An 18524-nucleotide genomic window follows, 5' to 3' on the forward strand; every position below is an offset into this window, starting at 1 on the left:
TCCTCTGGTTGCTTCAGCCCAAGGGCTACCGTCCTCTGGTTGCTTCAGCCCAAGGGCTACCGTCCTCTGGTTGCTTCAGGACAGCAAAAGTGGCGTTTTGTTGAAGGGCCGGGAGGAAATGGGGAATGGATGAGGAAAACTAGAAGTCCAAATTAGTGTTCATCAATGAACTAATAAGTCTCAAGAGCAAGAGAAAGAGTCACAAGCAGGCAAAACTAGCAGGAGCTGGGAAAAGTCTTGGTGCTCAGATACCAAGGAGATCAACGCTGGGACCTGAAAAGTGACCATTTCCACTCTGGCGCACACCCCAACACTCCACAAACCTCTTCCGGCAGAGTTCTGAACATAAGGAGTACTTCAGAAGGGTGGGGAATAAACCATAAGTTGAGGAAGACTCTTCCGTCAGCTGAGAGCAAACTTCGAGGCCGAGGCTGAAAACTCCTGCAGTGGGAGATAAAAGGGCCCATAGCACCGCTGAGAACCTACCAAGCCAGAGGCCGTCCCATGCAAAGGGTCACTGCAGGCCCAGTGCCCAAGCCCAGGGAGCAGCCTCCTGCTCCCAGGTGGCCAGAATGACTTATAAATATCGTATAAATAACTCATCAGGAGAAAGAACCGAGGAGGCCGATTTTAGCCCAGGCTGTGTGGGAGGAAGGAAGGCGTGGGTATGGAGGGAGGGAACCCGGGCTAAGAAGGGAAAGAAATTAGATGACCGGCCTCATACTGGGTGCTACATATTTTATGTCACTTAATGTCTTAACGGTCTATTTTTGTCCCTGCTTCACAGCTGAGGAAATTGAGGCTTTGAGGGATGGTGTGGATCCTGCCTGCCAGCTCCTGGGTCTCCGTTAGCACTTCAGTGCACATCTGCCTAGCTTTAGAGTCCTCTTAGATGCTAGTCAGCTCTCTTTTCCTCCCTGCCCACCATGTTTCCGTTAGATAAAGTAATAGTGACAGAAATGCAGTGGTCAGTCTGGGAAAAGGACAGAGAATTCTCTTCAGAAGATGTTGGTTATCAGAAGGAAGGGCTTTGGGGACACCACGTGACCTAGGGGTGGACAGTCAAGTCAGATGTGATGGGGGTGGGGAAGGAATGGTAACCCTCTAAAACTTCTCTAACAGTGGGAATGAGAGACAGAGAGAGACAGAGAGAGACAGAGAGACAGAGACAGAGAGACAGAGAGACAAAGAGAGAGACATATAGAGAGAAAGAATGAGAGAGAGAATGAGAGAGAGGATGAGAGAGAGAGAGAGAGAGAGAGAGAGAGAGAGAGAGAGAGAGAGAGAGAGAGGTAGGATGTGAGTGTGGAGGTGTCACTACTTCAGGCTGTGGGATCTGGCTTGTTGAGTGAACACTGTTACTTGGAAAGACAGGCTGGTATTCTAATAGTTTCTTGCCAGATTCCCAGGCCCAGGCCTTGGCCTTCTGTTTTTCTTCCCCGCAAATATCAACACCGCATCACTTTTAGGCAGTCTCCTTGCTGCAGGCTTATAGACAAATGTCCATCTGTAAATGTGTGGGTTAAGGATGCACAGAAGCCTGGATACCAGGCTCAACAGAATGTCACCCACACCCTTGAAGCCTGATGTGATCCTCCCAGAGCAGCCTTCTTGAGTTTTACATTAATCAATACCTTTGCGTTATTATTATTATAATTAAATTTATTCATTTATTGAATATCCCAACCACAATTTCCCCTTCCTCCTCTCCTCCCATTCCCTCTCCCCACCTGTCCCCACCCCTCCCAACCCACTAAGTCTCTGTTTCTGTTCAGAAAGGGCAGATATCCCATGTCTGTCAATGAAGCATAGCATATTGAGCTGAGGTAGGACTAATCTCCCCTTGTATTATGGCTAAATAAGGCAACCCAGTATGAGTAATAGGTTCCTGAAAACCAGCCAAAGCATTGGGGACAGGCCTGCCCCCACCACTAGGAGTCCCATAAGCAGATCAAGCTACACAACGGTCACACAGATGTAGAAGGTCTAGGTCAGTCCCACACAGGCTCCCTAGCCTTGGTCCGAGCCAGGGTGGTTAAGGTCATCACAAGGGAACACACAGAAACAACTAACCTGGGCTCATAGGAGCTCACAGATTATGGGCCTTTACATTTTTTTAAAGATGTATTTTATTTTATGCATGTGAGTGTTTTGCCCGGATGTGCATGTGTACCACATGCCTGCCTGATCCCCATAGAGGCCAGGAGAGAGCATCCAGTTCCAAGTTTCAAGCATCCAGTTGCAAGTGGAGTTATGTATGGTTGTGAGTCGCTATGTAGCTGCTGGGAATCGAATCCATGTCCTCTGCAAGAGCAACAGATGCTCTTAACCAGTAAGCCATCACTATTGCCCTAATCAACACCTTTTGTGATGGCTCAGGAGGCAAAAGCACTGGCCTCTCATGTCTGATGATCCAAGCTCCATCCCTAGAATCCACAGGGACAAAAAAACAATGGCAGATTCCTGGCCTGCATCTGGAATCCCAGCATCTGCCAGTGTGACCAGAAGCAGAAACAGAATGGTCAAGCTAGTGGGCCAGCTAGCCTGGAGTCCACAGTGTGGCAGAAACAAGAGAGATCTGCCTCAACATGGTTGAAGGAAAGAAGCAACCCAGAAAGTTTTCCTCTGACTTCCACACATGTGTCATAGCACGCCGTCCCTGCTCTTACACACACATCACACAGAATAACCACAAACTGGAAAAAAAAAAAAAAAAGAAAGGCACTGCCATGTGAGTGAGGGACTCCCGGTGACATCACCTGACTGGGGGACTCCCGATGACATCACCTGAGCTAGGGGACTCTGGGTGACATCCTAGGTCCCTCTTTCTTCCTTGGTTCCACATTAAATCTGGCTCCTAGCCTCACTGACTTCACCTCCTAAGTGATGTCACTGCCAGCCATGTTGATCACTTCCTGTCCCCTGAAAGACAGGTATGAGTTCCCTGGGCCTTGCTCATCCCTCCATATTGCCGCTGCACCCTCTGATACCCTGGGCACAGGCAATGTCAGCCAGTCTGCTGCCTTCTATTTTGGTGACTGTAAATTCTGATCTCCCAGCTTCAACTGGATTTCCCTTCTCTGCCCGCCTAGAATGTTAGTTGTCAACCAAGATGCAGACTAAGCATGGTCTCCCCGAGGTCTTCCCAGCGCCCACCCTCATCTTCTAACCTTCTTGTTGCTGTGGTTAGATACCAAAGCCAAGGCAACTAAAGAAGAATGTTTGTTTTGGCTTCTGGTTCCTGAAGTTGAGGGTCCATCAAGGTAGGGAGGTATAGCAGCAGGGAGCAGGTAGGGGTGCAGGAGCAGGAAGCTGAGAGCTCATACCCTAAACCCAATGCATGAAGCAGAGAGAGCAAGCTGAAGTAGGGTAGGGTGAGGCTGTACAGTCTCAACGCCCATCCCCAGGGACTCCCTACAGTAAGGCTGCCCCACCTACGCCTCTATAAACACTGCTACCAACTACCGACAGGGAAGTTATTCAATCCCAGAGTCCATTGGGGCGTTTGGCATTAAAAACACCACAGTGTTTCTTTTCCTTTATAAAATTTATGTGTAAGGATGTTTTGCCTACATGTATGTGTGTGCAGCACCTGCATATCTGGCCCCAGGAGGCCAGAAGAGGACGGCAGATCCTCTGGAACCGGAGTTGCAGGTGGTTGTTAGGTCCTCTGAGGAGCTGCAAGTGTTCCTGACCGCTGATCCATCTCTCCAGCTCAAATACTGAGCATTTCTTGATTGGGATGTTCATTAGACATTTATTTTACCTTGCTCCCTATCACGGTGTACTGGTGTGACCTGTCTATTTCTCCTTGCCAGATGAGGGCCTTGTCAGTTTCATTGTTGTACGGCAGCTGGTGCCAAGACTGCTGGATAGCCACATCCAGGCTGAGCTCTGGATGGCTCTGATAGGGGCTAGCCTGTGCTTTTCTTACCAGGCCCTGTGTTCCACCGTCCGCCACACCCACGCAGAAGAAGGGATACCGTCTTGTGATTTTCACAAAGGGATTGTGTGGAATGACAGCGACTCCCCTTGTCACACAGTGAGTAACCAACTCTCACTGCCCGCCCCCCTCTGTTTACTGTCTTTGCTCCACTATCAGCCTGCCCCTCAGAGAGCAGGATTGACATCCTGGTCTTCAGACTCCAGCCTCCCCAGGAATGGCAAAGGGAACAGACGTCCCAAGGGACCTTGTGGGATGAGGGCCCCCTTTTTAGCTCCTTCTCTGACAAAGACTTGGCTTTGGGTGGTGGCAGGGAGGCTCTGCTAAAGTACCAGACATTAGAGCCTAATGATGAAGCTGCATCTTGCAATTTTAAACTCACACAACTCAAGGGACTCTTGAGCGTGGCAGACATTGCCAATCAATCACCATACTCTCATAAACAAAACATCTCCGAATCCTCAGTAGGGACACTAAGAAATTGTTGGAACTGGCATTTAAAATTAAGGTTATGCCTTCTCTTCAATGTAGCCCGGGCTCTTGTTTTATGACTGCAACGAGCATCCCTTTCTTCTGTCCCCCTTCCTCCTCGCTACCCTCTCTTCTCTAGTTACCTTTGCCTGGGCTGGCCCCATCTAACTTTTCCCAAGCAGTCACGGGGATGGCCTCTTTTTTTCCAGACAGCTCTTCCTCGGCAACCCCGCTTCTTGTGGACTCACTCTAGAGAACTGAGCACTGAGGAGAGCGGAGTGTGTTTGACCTCAGAGAACTGCTTCAGTGTCCCGGTCCTGAGAAGAGACTGAAGTCCAGAGGTTGAAGACAAAGATTTTCCCAAGACCCCAGGGCAACACGTGACTGCCTGGGTAATTCCCAGGCTAGGATCTCTGCTGCACCTTTGTTTGAACGTTGTGTCTTGGATTGAGTTTAAGAATGTTCCCCTTGAAAAGGGGTTCTTAATGGACTCTTTTCATTATGACTAGTCTGGAGGGGGCGTATTGGAGCACGGTGGTCTTTTTAAGGGTAAATCCTATTGGCCTGGTCATAGGTCAGTTGGTGGTGTGCCCTTGGCAAAATGACTGTTGGCGTCCAGTGTCTCTCTGTCTTCCTGACTTTTAAAATTATTTTTCAGAGGTGGGGTTATATTGATATAGCATTTTTGTAGCCCAGTCTGGTGTTAAATTTTCTGTGTAGCCAAGGTTGACCTTGAACTCCTGATCCCCCCTTGCCTCCACCTTCCAAGCACATCACCAAGCCTAACTATGCTTTACTGATGTTTAACATGATTTCTTCCTTCTAAACTCACTTCCACGATGACGAAACTAAGAAAATGTCCTTTCCAGAATCAGTTGATCCTGGCGTTCTGCCCATAGACTTCCAAAGCTGAGCTAAAATAGACCTTCTCATTAAAATATAAAGTTAACTTGCTCCTGGCGCTACTGCCCGGTGTCTACAGTGCACAGAACCATAGTCCTTCATAGTCTTAAGAAGCACTTTCCCCAAACTCCAACCTAAGACAGAAGTTCTTCTACATTCGTACAAATGAGAGTATTAAAAGAGACATGTCAGCGGCTGGGAGTGGGATTCAGTGGCTTAGAGGGCTTGCTGCTCTTTTGGAGGGTCTGGGTTTAGTTCCAGGACCCACACGGTGGCTCACAAGCACCTGGACTCCTTTTTCAGGGGAATCATCCCCCCTTCTGATCTCTGTGGGTGCCTGCACTCATGAGGTGTCACTCATAAGATGCACTTACATACATGCAGTCACATACATATATACATAAAATAAAAATAAAGATCATTTAAAAGAGCAGGGCATTCATATTAGAGGGCATAGGAAGCAGGAGAGGAGGGCTGTGGAGAAACAGCCGAGCCGCACCGGGCACTGCCCTGGGCGGTCCTCACTTTGACCACTTTCTGGTTCAAGACTCTGTCCTGAAGTCATCACACTTAACTGCGCATCTCCTCAGGATTAGGCTCTCAACTTAGAAGCCACATCCCTCGTTCTTTAGGAAAGCTATCATCCAGGACACACCTGTGCTGGTTTTGATGTCAGCATAACTAAGACAACACCAAAGGGAACAGAGCAAGGCCACAAGCCGCACAGGTTCCCCTCCCCCTTCACGCCTTCGCCTCCTCACTGCTTACTGCAGACTAAACACATCAGAACCCAAAACTGGCTGCACTATACATTTCACCCTAAATAAAAATGTAGTGAATACATGAAGAGGCTTCTGGAAAGAACTTTAAAAGTTTGATGTCAAGCGTGGATCAGTCACCTTGCCTAGAGGGTAGAAACCCGTCAAACAAAGAGGCCTTAAAGGATTGGCCTGGGCTGCTTCTCACGAGAGATAAACGTATCGGAACCCCTCAGAGCTGCAGAGGTCCCGCAAACCCTTCCACAAAAGAGTTCTACGGAGGTGTCTTCACCCATCTCCTCTCTGAAATGCGTCCTTCTAAGTCCTGAAGTCTACTCAAGGAAAGCGCTGGCTGACTTGAAAACTAAGAACTCTGGTTTTATCCACGACCAGAGCGCCTTGTAAACACCAAAGCAAGATGGGCCCCGTCAGCCAGTCAAGGGATGAAGGACCTCAACTCCTTCATTCTTGGGCCTCACTGCCTAGTCCACTTTCCCATTGCTTGTTTTTATTCCTCTCTGAAGTCCTGGAGTAGAGCTAAACATCGCTCTGTTTGGATATCACCACATGGCTGTGGCTTACTGGCAAGGTTCCGGTGGGCTCCAGCAGAGGTGTCTGTTGCCTACAGGCAGCTACATGGTTTCTCTCTGACTCCGCCTACTCTCTCTCTATCTCTTTCAGTCTGTCTTTACTCTGTTAAGCCACTGGCCAAAAGAAGCTTCTTTATTAATCAAAGGCAATAAAACATATTCACAGCATACATTACCTCCCACATCATCCCTCCTCTGTACCTTCGTGATCTTTGAGAACTAACTCTAACACGTTGTCTCTGGACTTAGATGATCATTGAGTTTTCCTCTGGAGACAATGAACTGTTCACCTTTGTACATCTAGCATGGTACAAACTGCCCGGGACTAAGCAAGGCCTGACAAAATGATGGTTGGTCTGCATACATGTAAGGGGACATGACAGCCAGCCCTAAGCTGATGACTCTGTGTTATTGCCTGTCCAGAAATAAACTGCTCTATCCCAGTCAGCAGAGCCCCCAAACCTGAGCAATAACTTAAACAGTTCTCCTGTGGTGGCTAAAGCAAGTAAATATGGAGCCAGGCATCCCTTAAGGGCCACTGACCTTTAGCTCTGGAATGCCTGGGGGATCCTAGTGGCCTGCAGGTGAGATAAGAATAGGATAATGGGCTGGGAGGCAGGGACAGCTGCCTTCACATCTGTAAAAGCTGCTTATTACTATGGGAAAGGGATGAAACGGTCTTTCTTTTTTCTTCCTCTATATATCAGGAAAGAAACAACTGAGGGAAATAAAATGCTTCTGCCCAGCTGTGGATTCCATGGATAGCTGTAATATATACCTTCCCAATGTCCCTCTTAAAAGCCCTCTTTAACCCCCTTCCACACAGCATGCTGCTGGGCTCTAAGGTCGCCACCCTTCTGACAGCAGTAAGAATAAACTCATTAATCTAGATTTGAGTCTAAGTCTTTGTTCTTTCCTGGCGAATTCAAACACCACTACACATGCATGGATGAACGAATGGACGCATGGTCTGAAACATGGCATCTTCCAAAGCCTTTCGTCTGTCTCCTCTGTGGTCATATTTTCAATGTTATTGCTGCTCATACTACACAGGAAATGAGTAAGGGGTGAGGCAAGCCCCTTCGACCCTGTGTAACCTGTAACACATGCTCCCTCTTCTGCACAATCAAGGCAGTGTGGGCGGTAACCGCACAGGTATAGCGGCACCTCCACCCGGGAGGGTGGTCCTGAGTAGACTGGGTTAAGAACACTTGGAAATCTACACGGAAGTAGGAAAGCAGCTCTTGTCTTTTTAGTCTTTCTCAGTCACAGTGCTGGGTAATTATCATTTTCTTCAAATATTCCTTCTCCACTGAGTGGACTGTTGGAAGCCAGGACAGCTAAAAGCCAAACTCCCCTGTTTGCTTAATTATCTTAGACATTAGCTTGTAGAAAGGGCTGTGACTGGTGAGAATCTCTGGCCTTCCCAAGAGAAAACAAAACCTCATGGACTGAAAACCGCAGTCACACACACTAAACAAAGGGCGCCTTCAGAGACAAAGAGGCTCTCATTCTTGGAGCGCTGATGTTGTCTTCTGACTGTTCAAACCAGAAAGTCAAAATCAAGGGCAGTAAAGCCAGAAGGTCAGCTTTCTGCTACGATAACAAGTACCTAAAACAATCTACTCATAACGAGAAAACGTTTATGTGCTGTTTGGGCCCGATGTTTTAGGTGAGGCTGTCTGTTATGGTGACAGCACTTAGGGTAACAATGTTGCTCACTTTGTGGCTAAAAAGTGATGGAGGGGGAGGGGAGAAGGAAGAGATGGTGATGAAGAGGCTTCCAGCACTACCAGATCCCCTTCAAGGACACACCTGCAAGGACCTAAACATCTCCCACCAGATTCCCACCTCTGAGAAGCTCCACTGTTTCCTAATAGTGAGCATCCCTACCTAGCAACTCTTGATCCCCGGATCTTGAGGGACACTGTATCACCAAGAGTTTCTGTACCTAATGCTCTCTTGGGAGAGGGCGGGCCTAGGTAGTAGAACAAGCTTTAACAGCCTGGCATACCTGGGATCAGCCTTGAATTCCCCACTGGAGTCCTTCAAGTCCTTCTTCTCATTGGGTTGTCCCACCATGAAGAAGGTGTCCCTGATGCTTGGAAAGTCATCCAGCAGAACTCTCAGGCTATTGCAGTATGCCATGATCTGACCCCGAAGGGCATAGTGAGACATGCGGAGGTTCAACCTGGAGGCCAGAGGAAGAGACGGTGTCCTGAAGAACAATCCAAGATCTACCTCTCAGAGAAGTTCCAGAAGCTACTTCCTGGGGGGACTTTTCAAAGAGAATAGAACATTCTCGGTTGAGAAGACATTGCCACCTACGTAAGGTTGGCATTGTCTGGAGGCAGAAACATGAACTTCTTCAAAGCACCCCTTCCTTACTTCTGATGCCCCCCCCCCCCCCGCATGTGAGTCTCTCTTGGTTCTATCCAAGCAGTACGGCCCTGGTTTATTTACATACAAACTATGGTCTGGGATTTCTAGATAACACTGCTGCCGGCAAGGGTACCAGTCAGAGAAACCAGAGTGCATTATTCATATAGACTCTACTTACTTTTGGCAATATTCAACTATTAGTTCCCTCTTGACTTTTTCGATGTCATCCTGTCAATAAAAGAAAAAAACATAATGATGCATACCTACCTACCTACGTACCTACCTACATACATACAGTAAACCAGCACTCAAATGATTGCAAGATCAAGTTCAAGTGGCAATGTTCAATAGCCATGAAGCTGAGACTTTCTGAGAGCAAATGTGTTGGGAGACTTGTGTGGGTTTCTTCTATCTGCTCCCATCTTGCTGAGCGTGCCAACAATGCGAGACCCTCAACATTTTCTGTCTGAGCCATTTCTCAGGGTTGTGTTTGCCGAGAGCAACCCTCAGGTCCAAGGTAGGGTCCCTCTCTAGGAAAAAAGGGTGGTTTGCTATAAGAGAGGTGCCCCACCCAGCTTTGTGGTTTCTGACGAAACCCAATGGTGCTTGGTGGCTCTTCTACTCTGTCTCTGTGGGACTTGGGTAAGGACACAACATATGACCCTCATGTGCCTGCTCTGCCGTGAGGTGTTAAGTGCTGTCTGTGACCACAGCTGCACACTTCAGCCAGCATCCATGGGATGGTGAGAGACCAACTTGTTCACCTGTCCGAAGGCCAAAATCCTGCAGCCAGCAAACCTGATCTAATATTGCCCGAGTTCTTTCTGGTCTGGTAGGCGTTGGGTAACCCTGGGGCTCTGTCACACAGTCACTATTTTATGAGAATTGCTTATTTGGGGGAGAAAGGCATCAGTTCTCCCCAAAAATAAACAAGTCTCAAAAACATAGTGGATGCCTTTGCTTCCGCTATCACTCGCCAGCACAGGAAATGTCTGCCTCTCGTTTCCTCTGCACGCCTGTATTAGGCTAAGTCTTCCCTTACCTGTTGCGGGGAGGGACAAAGCTTTTCCCTTCCACTTCGTTTCCTTCCAGATAACTGTGTGCTACCAAAAACTTAATGAATAATAAAACACTATTAACAAAATTGGGAGTTTAAATGATTAAAGGTTTGAGTTTTGCAATACTTTCTAAATGATCTGACTAATATTTGAAAAAAAAAAACTTAAATAGGAGCACATCAGTAGCTTCTTGATAAACAAAGGTGACATGTGAGCATTCTTGCCCAGGCCACCTACCCCTGCAGGTCACTCCAAAGTAGCAAAAGTCCCAGAACAGGTACTCAGACTAGTCCCTTTAGAAAGAAACAAGACAAAAACATGGCCCTGGGAAAACGTGCGTTCCTTAAAACATGATTGTGGGCTGTGTGGGAAGATCCCGTCCTGACTGGGTTCCACGGGCAGTTTGTGTTCGATAGCTTTATCCACATGGTTTAATCTAACAGACGCCAAATTCAGAATGTTTATCAGCGAGAGCTCCAGCAAGCCCTCCTCCTCTCACACTCACAGGGCTCTCCATCCGGTCGGCCGTCGTCTGTTTTCTGCGCAGGAAGGTGTTCAGCATGGTGTCCCGCAAACCCACCTTTTCTAGCTGAATAGACACGAAGGCCTCTGGAGCCCTGACAAGTGAGGAAAGAGAGGCGAGCTGAGGGAGGTGGCCGGCAGGCGCATGGCTCTCAAAACTCATGTGTCAGGCACTGCGGCAGGAAAACAGGCTGTTTGCTCCCACAGTCGCCATCTTCTGGAGTGTTTCTGAGGACTCAGCTGCCATTGCACTCCTCTGAAGACCCCACTGACCTAAAACCTGCATCAGCGGTCCCTGCCCAGACATCATAGCCTGGGCAGTGTGCCCTCTTGACAGTAGCCATTGAGATACCGGAACGGAAGAGTCCTCTCCAGCAGACACTGATCTTAAATCTTCGACCCACACTGGGAATGTGTTCTGAAGACACTTGACCTCTGGCCGTCCTTCCCATTAGCAGCAACTCAAATAAAAGCTGTTTTGCCTGCCATCACTTTTCTACATATTTGCCCATTAAATTAGAGTGCCCTTGGTCCCCAACAAAATAGCCAGAGTGGCCATAATTATTAGAGAATATGTCTATGGCCTTCTCCATCACGGTGGGGAGAGATGGAGGCAGAGTAGAGCGTCCTTGGTGGTAGACATACCTCTGTGGACATCACGACTCTCAGAACTCACCCTCCCGGGTTTTTGTTTGTTTGTTTGTTTTTGTTGTGTTTTTTGAACAACAGTAAAACCTTTCTTAGAATAGTGAAAGCAGTTCTGTGGTTTCTGTTTTACGTGGTTGCAGAAGTCTGGAGAGGCCTGTTTATCACCCTGTTTGTGAAGGAGAGTATGAGAAAAATCTACAGAGAAATAGACAGGAGGGAGTGGAGGGAAGAAAGAGACATTGAAGAGAGGAGAGGAAAGAGGAAGAAAGGAGGGGAAAGAGGAAGAGAGGAGGAAAGGGCTAAAATCAGGGTGAGCTGACCCTCCATCGTAGACTGGACTGTATCTGAAGGAGTGTGCATATAGCATCTTCATATGAGATCTTAAAAGCACAAAGCTCACACAAGTCACTCTATCTCCCACTAGACACAGTACCTTTTGTTAGTCTTAAATCCTTCTGAAGAATGAGTAAGGGTGTCTGGAGCTTTTGGAGTTGGGGCTAGTAGCATACACTCTATGCCATTGGCAGTCCTGGATTCCCTTCTGGTTGGACTTCTTCTGCCATGATGCCTCAGAGCCGAACTTGCTCCCTAAACAGTTTGAAAGCCAAGTGAGTTCAGTGTGTCAGATACAGAGGCACTGGCAGGGACTACAGCAACTCCACAGGTCTGTGATGGCAGGAGAAGGTACAAAGCAGGGCTCTTTCCAGAACGTGAGTACGGTTATGTCAAATTCTCGGAAAAGTTCTTCACCCGAAGAAGGAGTTGCGCGGAATTCTGGGTGTAGACCAGCCTCTAAAGAACTGCTCACGGACCACACGGATCTGTAAGATGGATTACACAGATCTGCTAATGGATCCCACAGTTATAAGATCTGGAAAATTCCCTCAGGAATATCTGGGTTAGGTACGTTTCCTTTGGCACTGATAATGAAAAGGAAGTGGGAATGGGGGAGGACAGGAGAGGAGAGTGCCGACTGAGTGCTGGGGAAGAAAATGGAAAATCGCTATCTTCTATTATTCTAGCACAGTGCATTATGGGGAACGCTGGGTAGAAGTCTTTTATGTTTAATTAACTGCTAACTGAAAGGTTGAATCTTCCAAGGGAAGGTCATTCTTCAGTGACATAACCAAGGAGTCATCATATTGAAATTATGTCGGGGGGGGGGGGGGGTGAAGCCGAAGGAAAGAAAATTCCAGAGATGAAAAATATCTAAAGCTTCCAACCTCATTTTCCTCCCCGGATACCCCTGGAGCATCCTGGTGTTCAGGAAATGGAAGTCTACTGGTTCAGAAGAGGGGTCCTCTTGCCAGGCCGTGAGACAGTGGGAAGAAAGAGAGCACAAGTTCTGAGTTCCACCAGAGGCTGATGCTCATCTATTTCTTTAGTCTAGCTAGAACCTGTTTCTTTACCCAGGACAAAGTCAACTCATGGGGGTTGGGTGGCAGGGAGATTCCTTTAGCCTGTGTTTCCATGACATGGCTTCCTGCCACGTGGGACCTCAGAAGCAGCTGAACCCAGTGCCCATGCCCTCATCCTTCTTCTGGACCTGCAGCTGTGACAGTGCCCATCTTTGATTTCTATGCCCAACTACATCCCCTTTTCAGTCCTTGCAAAGGTGTTCACATCGCTTTTCACCCCTTAATCCTCCTATACTCTCAAATTGCTTCCTCGGGTCTAACCTAATTGTTGGTTTTATGAGACAGAGCCTCGTGTAGCTCCTGCCTTGTTGACTTTGGTTCTGGGGCTTTTACTCTAGTGAACAGAACTCCTGGGTCAGCAGGGAGACTGGGAACATCAAACATCTTCATCTCTAACCTGTACCCATCCACTTTGACTCCCCCCCCCCCGCCCGAATTCAGATCTATAAAATCTGGCTCTCTTTTTTCAAAACAGTTAATTTTGTTTATTGGGGAATAGTTGACATTCTGTAAAGACAATTTTAAAGTATATAGTTAGGTAAGTTCTGAGGCATTTTTTTTTAACGTACTCAACTATGACATCATTGCCACCATTGTAACTTACAGCCCACACACCCATCCTTCTCTCCCTACTCCCCTTCCTCCACTACTTCTTTGTTTGTGGCACTTCTAGGCTAGAATGGATTGCCTAGAATTTTACATACATTCCTGCAGAATGTGGTCCTTGTATCTGGCTTCATCCATATCACTGCAGTGTCACTATTTATGTCTTTGTACTGCTGTGTAGTATGACATTATATGTGATGTGGGCTGTCTCTCTGTACGCTGTAAATATGTTATATTACCATTGGCTAATAGAGAAGCTGCTTTGGCTAATAGCCAGGCAGAAAAGAGCCAAACAGGAAATCCAACAGAGATGATATAGGGAGAAAAAAGGCGGAGTCAGGGAGATGCCAGCAGCTGCCAGGGAAGCAAGATGATGTGAGGTAACAAGTCATGTGCTCCGTGGTAAATATAGAATAATAAAAATGGGTAAGTTTAAGTTGTAAGAGCTACTTAATGATAAGCCTGAGCTAATAGGCCAAAGAGTTTGTAATTAATATTAAGCCTCAGAGTGGTTGTTCAGGAACTGTCGGGCAGGAAAGAAACCTCCAGTTACATATTGATATGCTAACATATGTTTATGTGATTCGTTCCTGTTCTTGAATGCAACTGTTATGGACATTCACATACAGATTTTAGTACAGCCATGGGCTTTCATTTCTCTTGATTAAATACCTAGGTGTTGACTGTACATGTTTAACCTTTTAAGAAATTGCTAAATTATTTTCTAGGTGGTTGGACCATTTTACATTCTAATCAGCAGCATACAAGAATTTCAGATCACCGACCTCCTCACCACACAGAAGGTGTGGTCTTTTACATTTAAACCATTCTAAGGGGCATGGGCTGGTTCTCAACTGGGCTTTAACTCACTTTTTCTAGTGGCTACTGGCGTTAAGCATCTTTTCACTGCTCATTCGCCTGGCTGTCCTGTTGGTGGCTCACTACTTTTTGAACTAAACTTCTCCGTTAACATCAGTGGCCGGACATGCTTGTTCTGTCTCATTTCCTCTTTCGGTCTCACTCAATCTCTTGATTAAGCTATCCGACCCTTTCCTGTTCCCCGGTTGGAAAAGATTTATAAGTGCATTTGTACACACATTTTATGAAGAAGCAATTGTAAAATTTACTTTAGCAGAGTTCAAAGGGGACTGGATGTTTTCCGGAAGACAACGGGGCAAAAGAGTGTGCAGAGGTTCCTCCATCTTCTATTCTACTGAGGCCATTTCAGGTTTAACTAGACTTTGATCTCCCCCATGGAGAATCTCACAAAATCACCCAACCCTATTCTAGAAACCTGAGGCCAAGATGCCTCCTCTAACTTATTTATCTTCTGTTAAACAAACAGCCTACCTGCGCAGACCTCCCCCTGCAGCTAACTGCTTATCTTATCTTCTGTTAAACAGCTTGCTTGCGCAGGCCTCTCCCTGCAGCTGTTGAGGTAGATAACAGGATGTGATTTTTGCTTTTAAAAGACCCCTGGAGTTACAGGTGGTTCTCTAAATACCTGGGTGTAGTCCCAGCCATCTGGAATAAAGACTCTCAGTGGGCTATACACTGTCTAAGTGGTCATCTCTGGTGGGCTCCCTGTAACAATAATAGCTGAGTTGAAACACAGAGGATGAGCAACTCCCTCTAGACCAAAAAAAAAAAATGTGTGAGGAGGAAGGAGGAAGAGGAGTAGGGTGTGGTACAGTAGGGACAAAATGTTCTAGGAAAACACAAGCAGAGGCATAGAGACCCACAGAGTGCACAAAGTGTCTAGGACTCTTGAGATAGTTTAGAAGAAAGGCAGGAGAAGAAGAGAGAACTTGGGCCAGAGAGGGAAGGTCTTGTATACCCAGCTGAGGATACTGGGTTTTGTTCTTTGGGCCACAAAGAGTCACTACAGGATTTAATCACTGCGGCATAATTGCTCTGGGCCTTGTGTGTGGATGCTCACAGCAGCACGACTCCCAATAGCCAAAAAGGAAAGGCAATTCATTGACGAATGGATAGATGAAATGCAGTGTACTTTGTCTCCACATGACAGAATATTATCCAGCAATAAAAAGGAATGACGGATAATAGATGCTGTAACACAGACGGACTTTGAAAACATCACGTTGAGTGAAACAAAGTCAAACACAAAAGGCCACACATATGAAATATTGACATGAACAGTAAGTCCGGAGGCAGGAAGCACTTTAGTGGTTCCCAGGGACAGAGGGGAGTGGGATTGGCAGTGGTCACACAGGTACAGGGTTTCTTTAGAAAGTCATACAGTATTTTTAAATAGAAACTGGTGACAGTTGCATGGTCCTATGAATGGGCTAAAAAACATTGAATCGGCCACTTTTTGAAACTTTTATTTTTGTTTATGTGTATACGAACCTGTGTTTGTTGTATCTGCCCACTTGTGTGTGTGTGTATGTGTATCTGAGGAGGCCGTGTGTATGTGTGTCTGAGGAGGCCATGCGTGTGTGTGTGTGTGAAGTGCATGTTGCATGCGTGTGTGTGTGTGTGTGTGTGTGTGTGTGCGCGCGCGTGCGTATCTAAGGAGCCCACTTGTATTGTGGTGCCTGAGGAGAGCACAGCATGAGAACTGGAGCTGCAGGCAGTTGTGAGCAGAGAGGTATGGCTCTGGGAACAGAACTCATGTCCTCTGGAAGAGCAGCAAGTGCTCTTTACTGCTAGGCCATCTGTCCAGTCCCTGAATTAGCCATTTCAAAGGAATAATTTTATGTTCTATTACACCTCTACCACAAAAACAAACAAACAAATACCCCCCCCCCCCACACACACACACAAAATCCTCAAAACTCTGAGAGAAAGGGGCATATACAGTGTGGTGGTTTTGTGGGGGGAAAAAAGAATCAGGGGCCAGCAAGATGGCCCAGTGGGTAGAGGCACTTGCCATCAAGCCTGAGACCTGAGTTCCACCCAGAACCCACATGGTAGGAGGAGAGAGCTGACTCCTAAGAGATCTTCTCTGACCTCTACACCATCATTTCGTGTTCACTGGCCCCTCCACCACTAGCTACAATGTTAAAAAGAGACAAACAAACAAACAAAAAACAATAAAAAGGATCAAATGTGTCTACCTGCATTTTCCAGAAGAATCATAGGAAGGATAAACAAGAAAACAATGGGATACTCTATCTATAGGGGGAAAGGTTGAGAGCTGGTTGGTTTTGTCCAGATGAGTCTAGCCAGTCAGTACTTTAGCGTAATCTACCAGGGAAACATCAGCTGGTTACCACTCACAAACAGCAAAGAAGTTAAGGGGGGCAAGAAGGAAGGAAGGTAAGGAAATGGCATATGATATGCACGCATTTTCATGTTGCTTGGGGTTCTTGACTCAACCCTCCCAAAGCCTTGTTACCGCCTCAGCAGCTAGAATAACCCTGAGGCCTTTGAACCTTGCAACAGACCCCTGAGAGCAAAGCTGCTGTCCTTACCTTCCACCCCAATCTCCCCCAGCCTTTCACCTGCTCCTTTCTCCCAGAGGCAGGCCAAGGAATCTGGAATTTCCTTCTGCAGAGGTCAAAGAAACCCTAGTCTTAAATACCCAGATCTGCCTTTTAAGAATAGATGTGACCCTTTTGCAGAAGTAACTTTGCCCCAGGCCCTCAGGAAGGGGGTACTGAAGAGTCTGGACAGACAGGCCTGTGGGGTCTTCCGGCAGCTGCGTAGGCAAGGGGTTAGATATGACGTTACCAAACCCAGCAGCTGTCTTGGTCACCAGGTCTCTGGGTTGCGGTTACCAGCCCCAGCAGCTGTCTAGGTCACCAGGTCTCTGGGTTAGAAGAGACTTAGACCCTCAGGCTCTAGATAACAGCTGTGTCTCAGGGGGTCAGGACGCCTCTTGCTGGTGAAATATCTTTGAAGCAACACTTAAAGTTCTTCCCATTAGATCAGAAACTCAGGCTCCAGGAAACGTTCTAAGCTGTCACATGTGTAATTGTGTAGGTTTTGTATCATCAAAGGACCTCGGCTTCACCAGAAGATTATTCGTATTGTGATATTTGGTGTCCCCTTTCCACAAGAACTTTTCGAGTGAATCGTAGAAAGGAATACTGTAAAAGGGAGGTGAGGTCTGCCTTGATTTGCGGGGGATAAGGGAGTGGGTGTCACTTTACCTCATAAATATCCTGACCCCCGGCAATGAAGGTTAAAACACAGACCCCAGCTGGCTTCCAAACCCTCTTTCACCCGCCACCACACGGCCAATCTCACTTCTCAGTTGAGCCCAATCTATACTCGCTCTAGGAGGAATTGCCCTCTGCTTCGTTCTGCTCAATAAACTTCTGCTTAAACTATCTCTGTCCCTTGGCTGAATTCTGAGGAGACAAGATCTGAGGAGAACTCTCCCCTAGTCAGCTTCTCACCTAATTCCTTCCAAGTGGATGACGTCGTTTCTGTCTAGTTGCTTTTCCACATTCTTGTCCAAGCCCCTGGGTAGGTCACATGACCAATCTGGCCCATGCAATAAGTCTTTCCAAAGGGCAGAGGATGGAAAACCTCAGAACAGCTGGACAGTCAGAGGCCTGCATGAAAAGCTGACCCTTCCACACGCCATGAAGATGGCGCACCCAACCCTATGGGGACAATAGCCCTTGAACCCCGAACCCTTCCACTTTCCAGGAGGATGGTGCACCCAACGCCATGGGGACAACAGCTCCTGATCCAACAGCCTTCAGGCTTTGCCCCAGGGGTCTGTCTTTCACCTAGTGGTCTGTTTATATCCTTCTGAGCAGACTTTGTCATAAACTGTAGTGTGCTTCCCTCTGTCCTCTGAGAACCCTAGCAACTTGCGGAAGGAGTCCCAGGAACCCCAATTTACAGTCAGCCAGTCAGAAGTTCCAGAGACCCAGACTTGCGCCTGGGTCTGAGAAGGGAGCAATGTTGGAATGGAAGCCCTTTCACCTACGGGATTTGCAGCCACCCGCGAGTGCACGGTGTCATCACTGAGTGGGTTATGAGCAGTCCCAGATGGCACCTTGTACAGAATTTACCGCTTGCTTGCTGTTGGGGAGAAATGCACATGGCTTTTTGAGCCACAGGAATAGTCTGTGCTTGGAGTGTGCAGTACGAGAAACTGCATCTGTTTTCCCAGCACAGATCAGAAAGGGATGGAGACAGAGGGCAGAGAGGGAGGGAGATGAAATGGAGGAGAGAGAAAAGAGAAAGGAAAATGGGAGGGAAGGAGAAGGAAATGGGGCAGCATGCTTCTGGCTTCTTCATCC

The 18524-nt window shown here is 47.3% G+C and overlaps 1 protein-coding gene across 1 annotated transcript in view; it reads right to left on the minus strand.

The window, feature by feature from the left end:
- LOC119821713 overlaps window positions 1-18524 on the minus strand; it is a 179439-nt gene that overhangs the window by 69140 nt on the left and 91775 nt on the right. Inside the window, exons 24-28 of the mRNA XM_038340846.2 lie at window positions 11709-11863; window positions 10611-10722; window positions 9226-9275; window positions 8680-8856; window positions 324-441 (exon numbers count right to left, since the gene is read on the minus strand). Coding sequence (XP_038196774.2) covers window positions 324-441; window positions 8680-8856; window positions 9226-9275; window positions 10611-10722; window positions 11709-11863 — 612 coding nt within the window. The remainder of the gene's footprint in view (window positions 1-323; window positions 442-8679; window positions 8857-9225; window positions 9276-10610; window positions 10723-11708; window positions 11864-18524) is intronic.

This window comes from Arvicola amphibius, chromosome 8 (genome assembly GCF_903992535.2).
Source record: "Arvicola amphibius chromosome 8, mArvAmp1.2, whole genome shotgun sequence".
NCBI classification, from domain to species: domain Eukaryota; kingdom Metazoa; phylum Chordata; class Mammalia; order Rodentia; family Cricetidae; genus Arvicola; species Arvicola amphibius.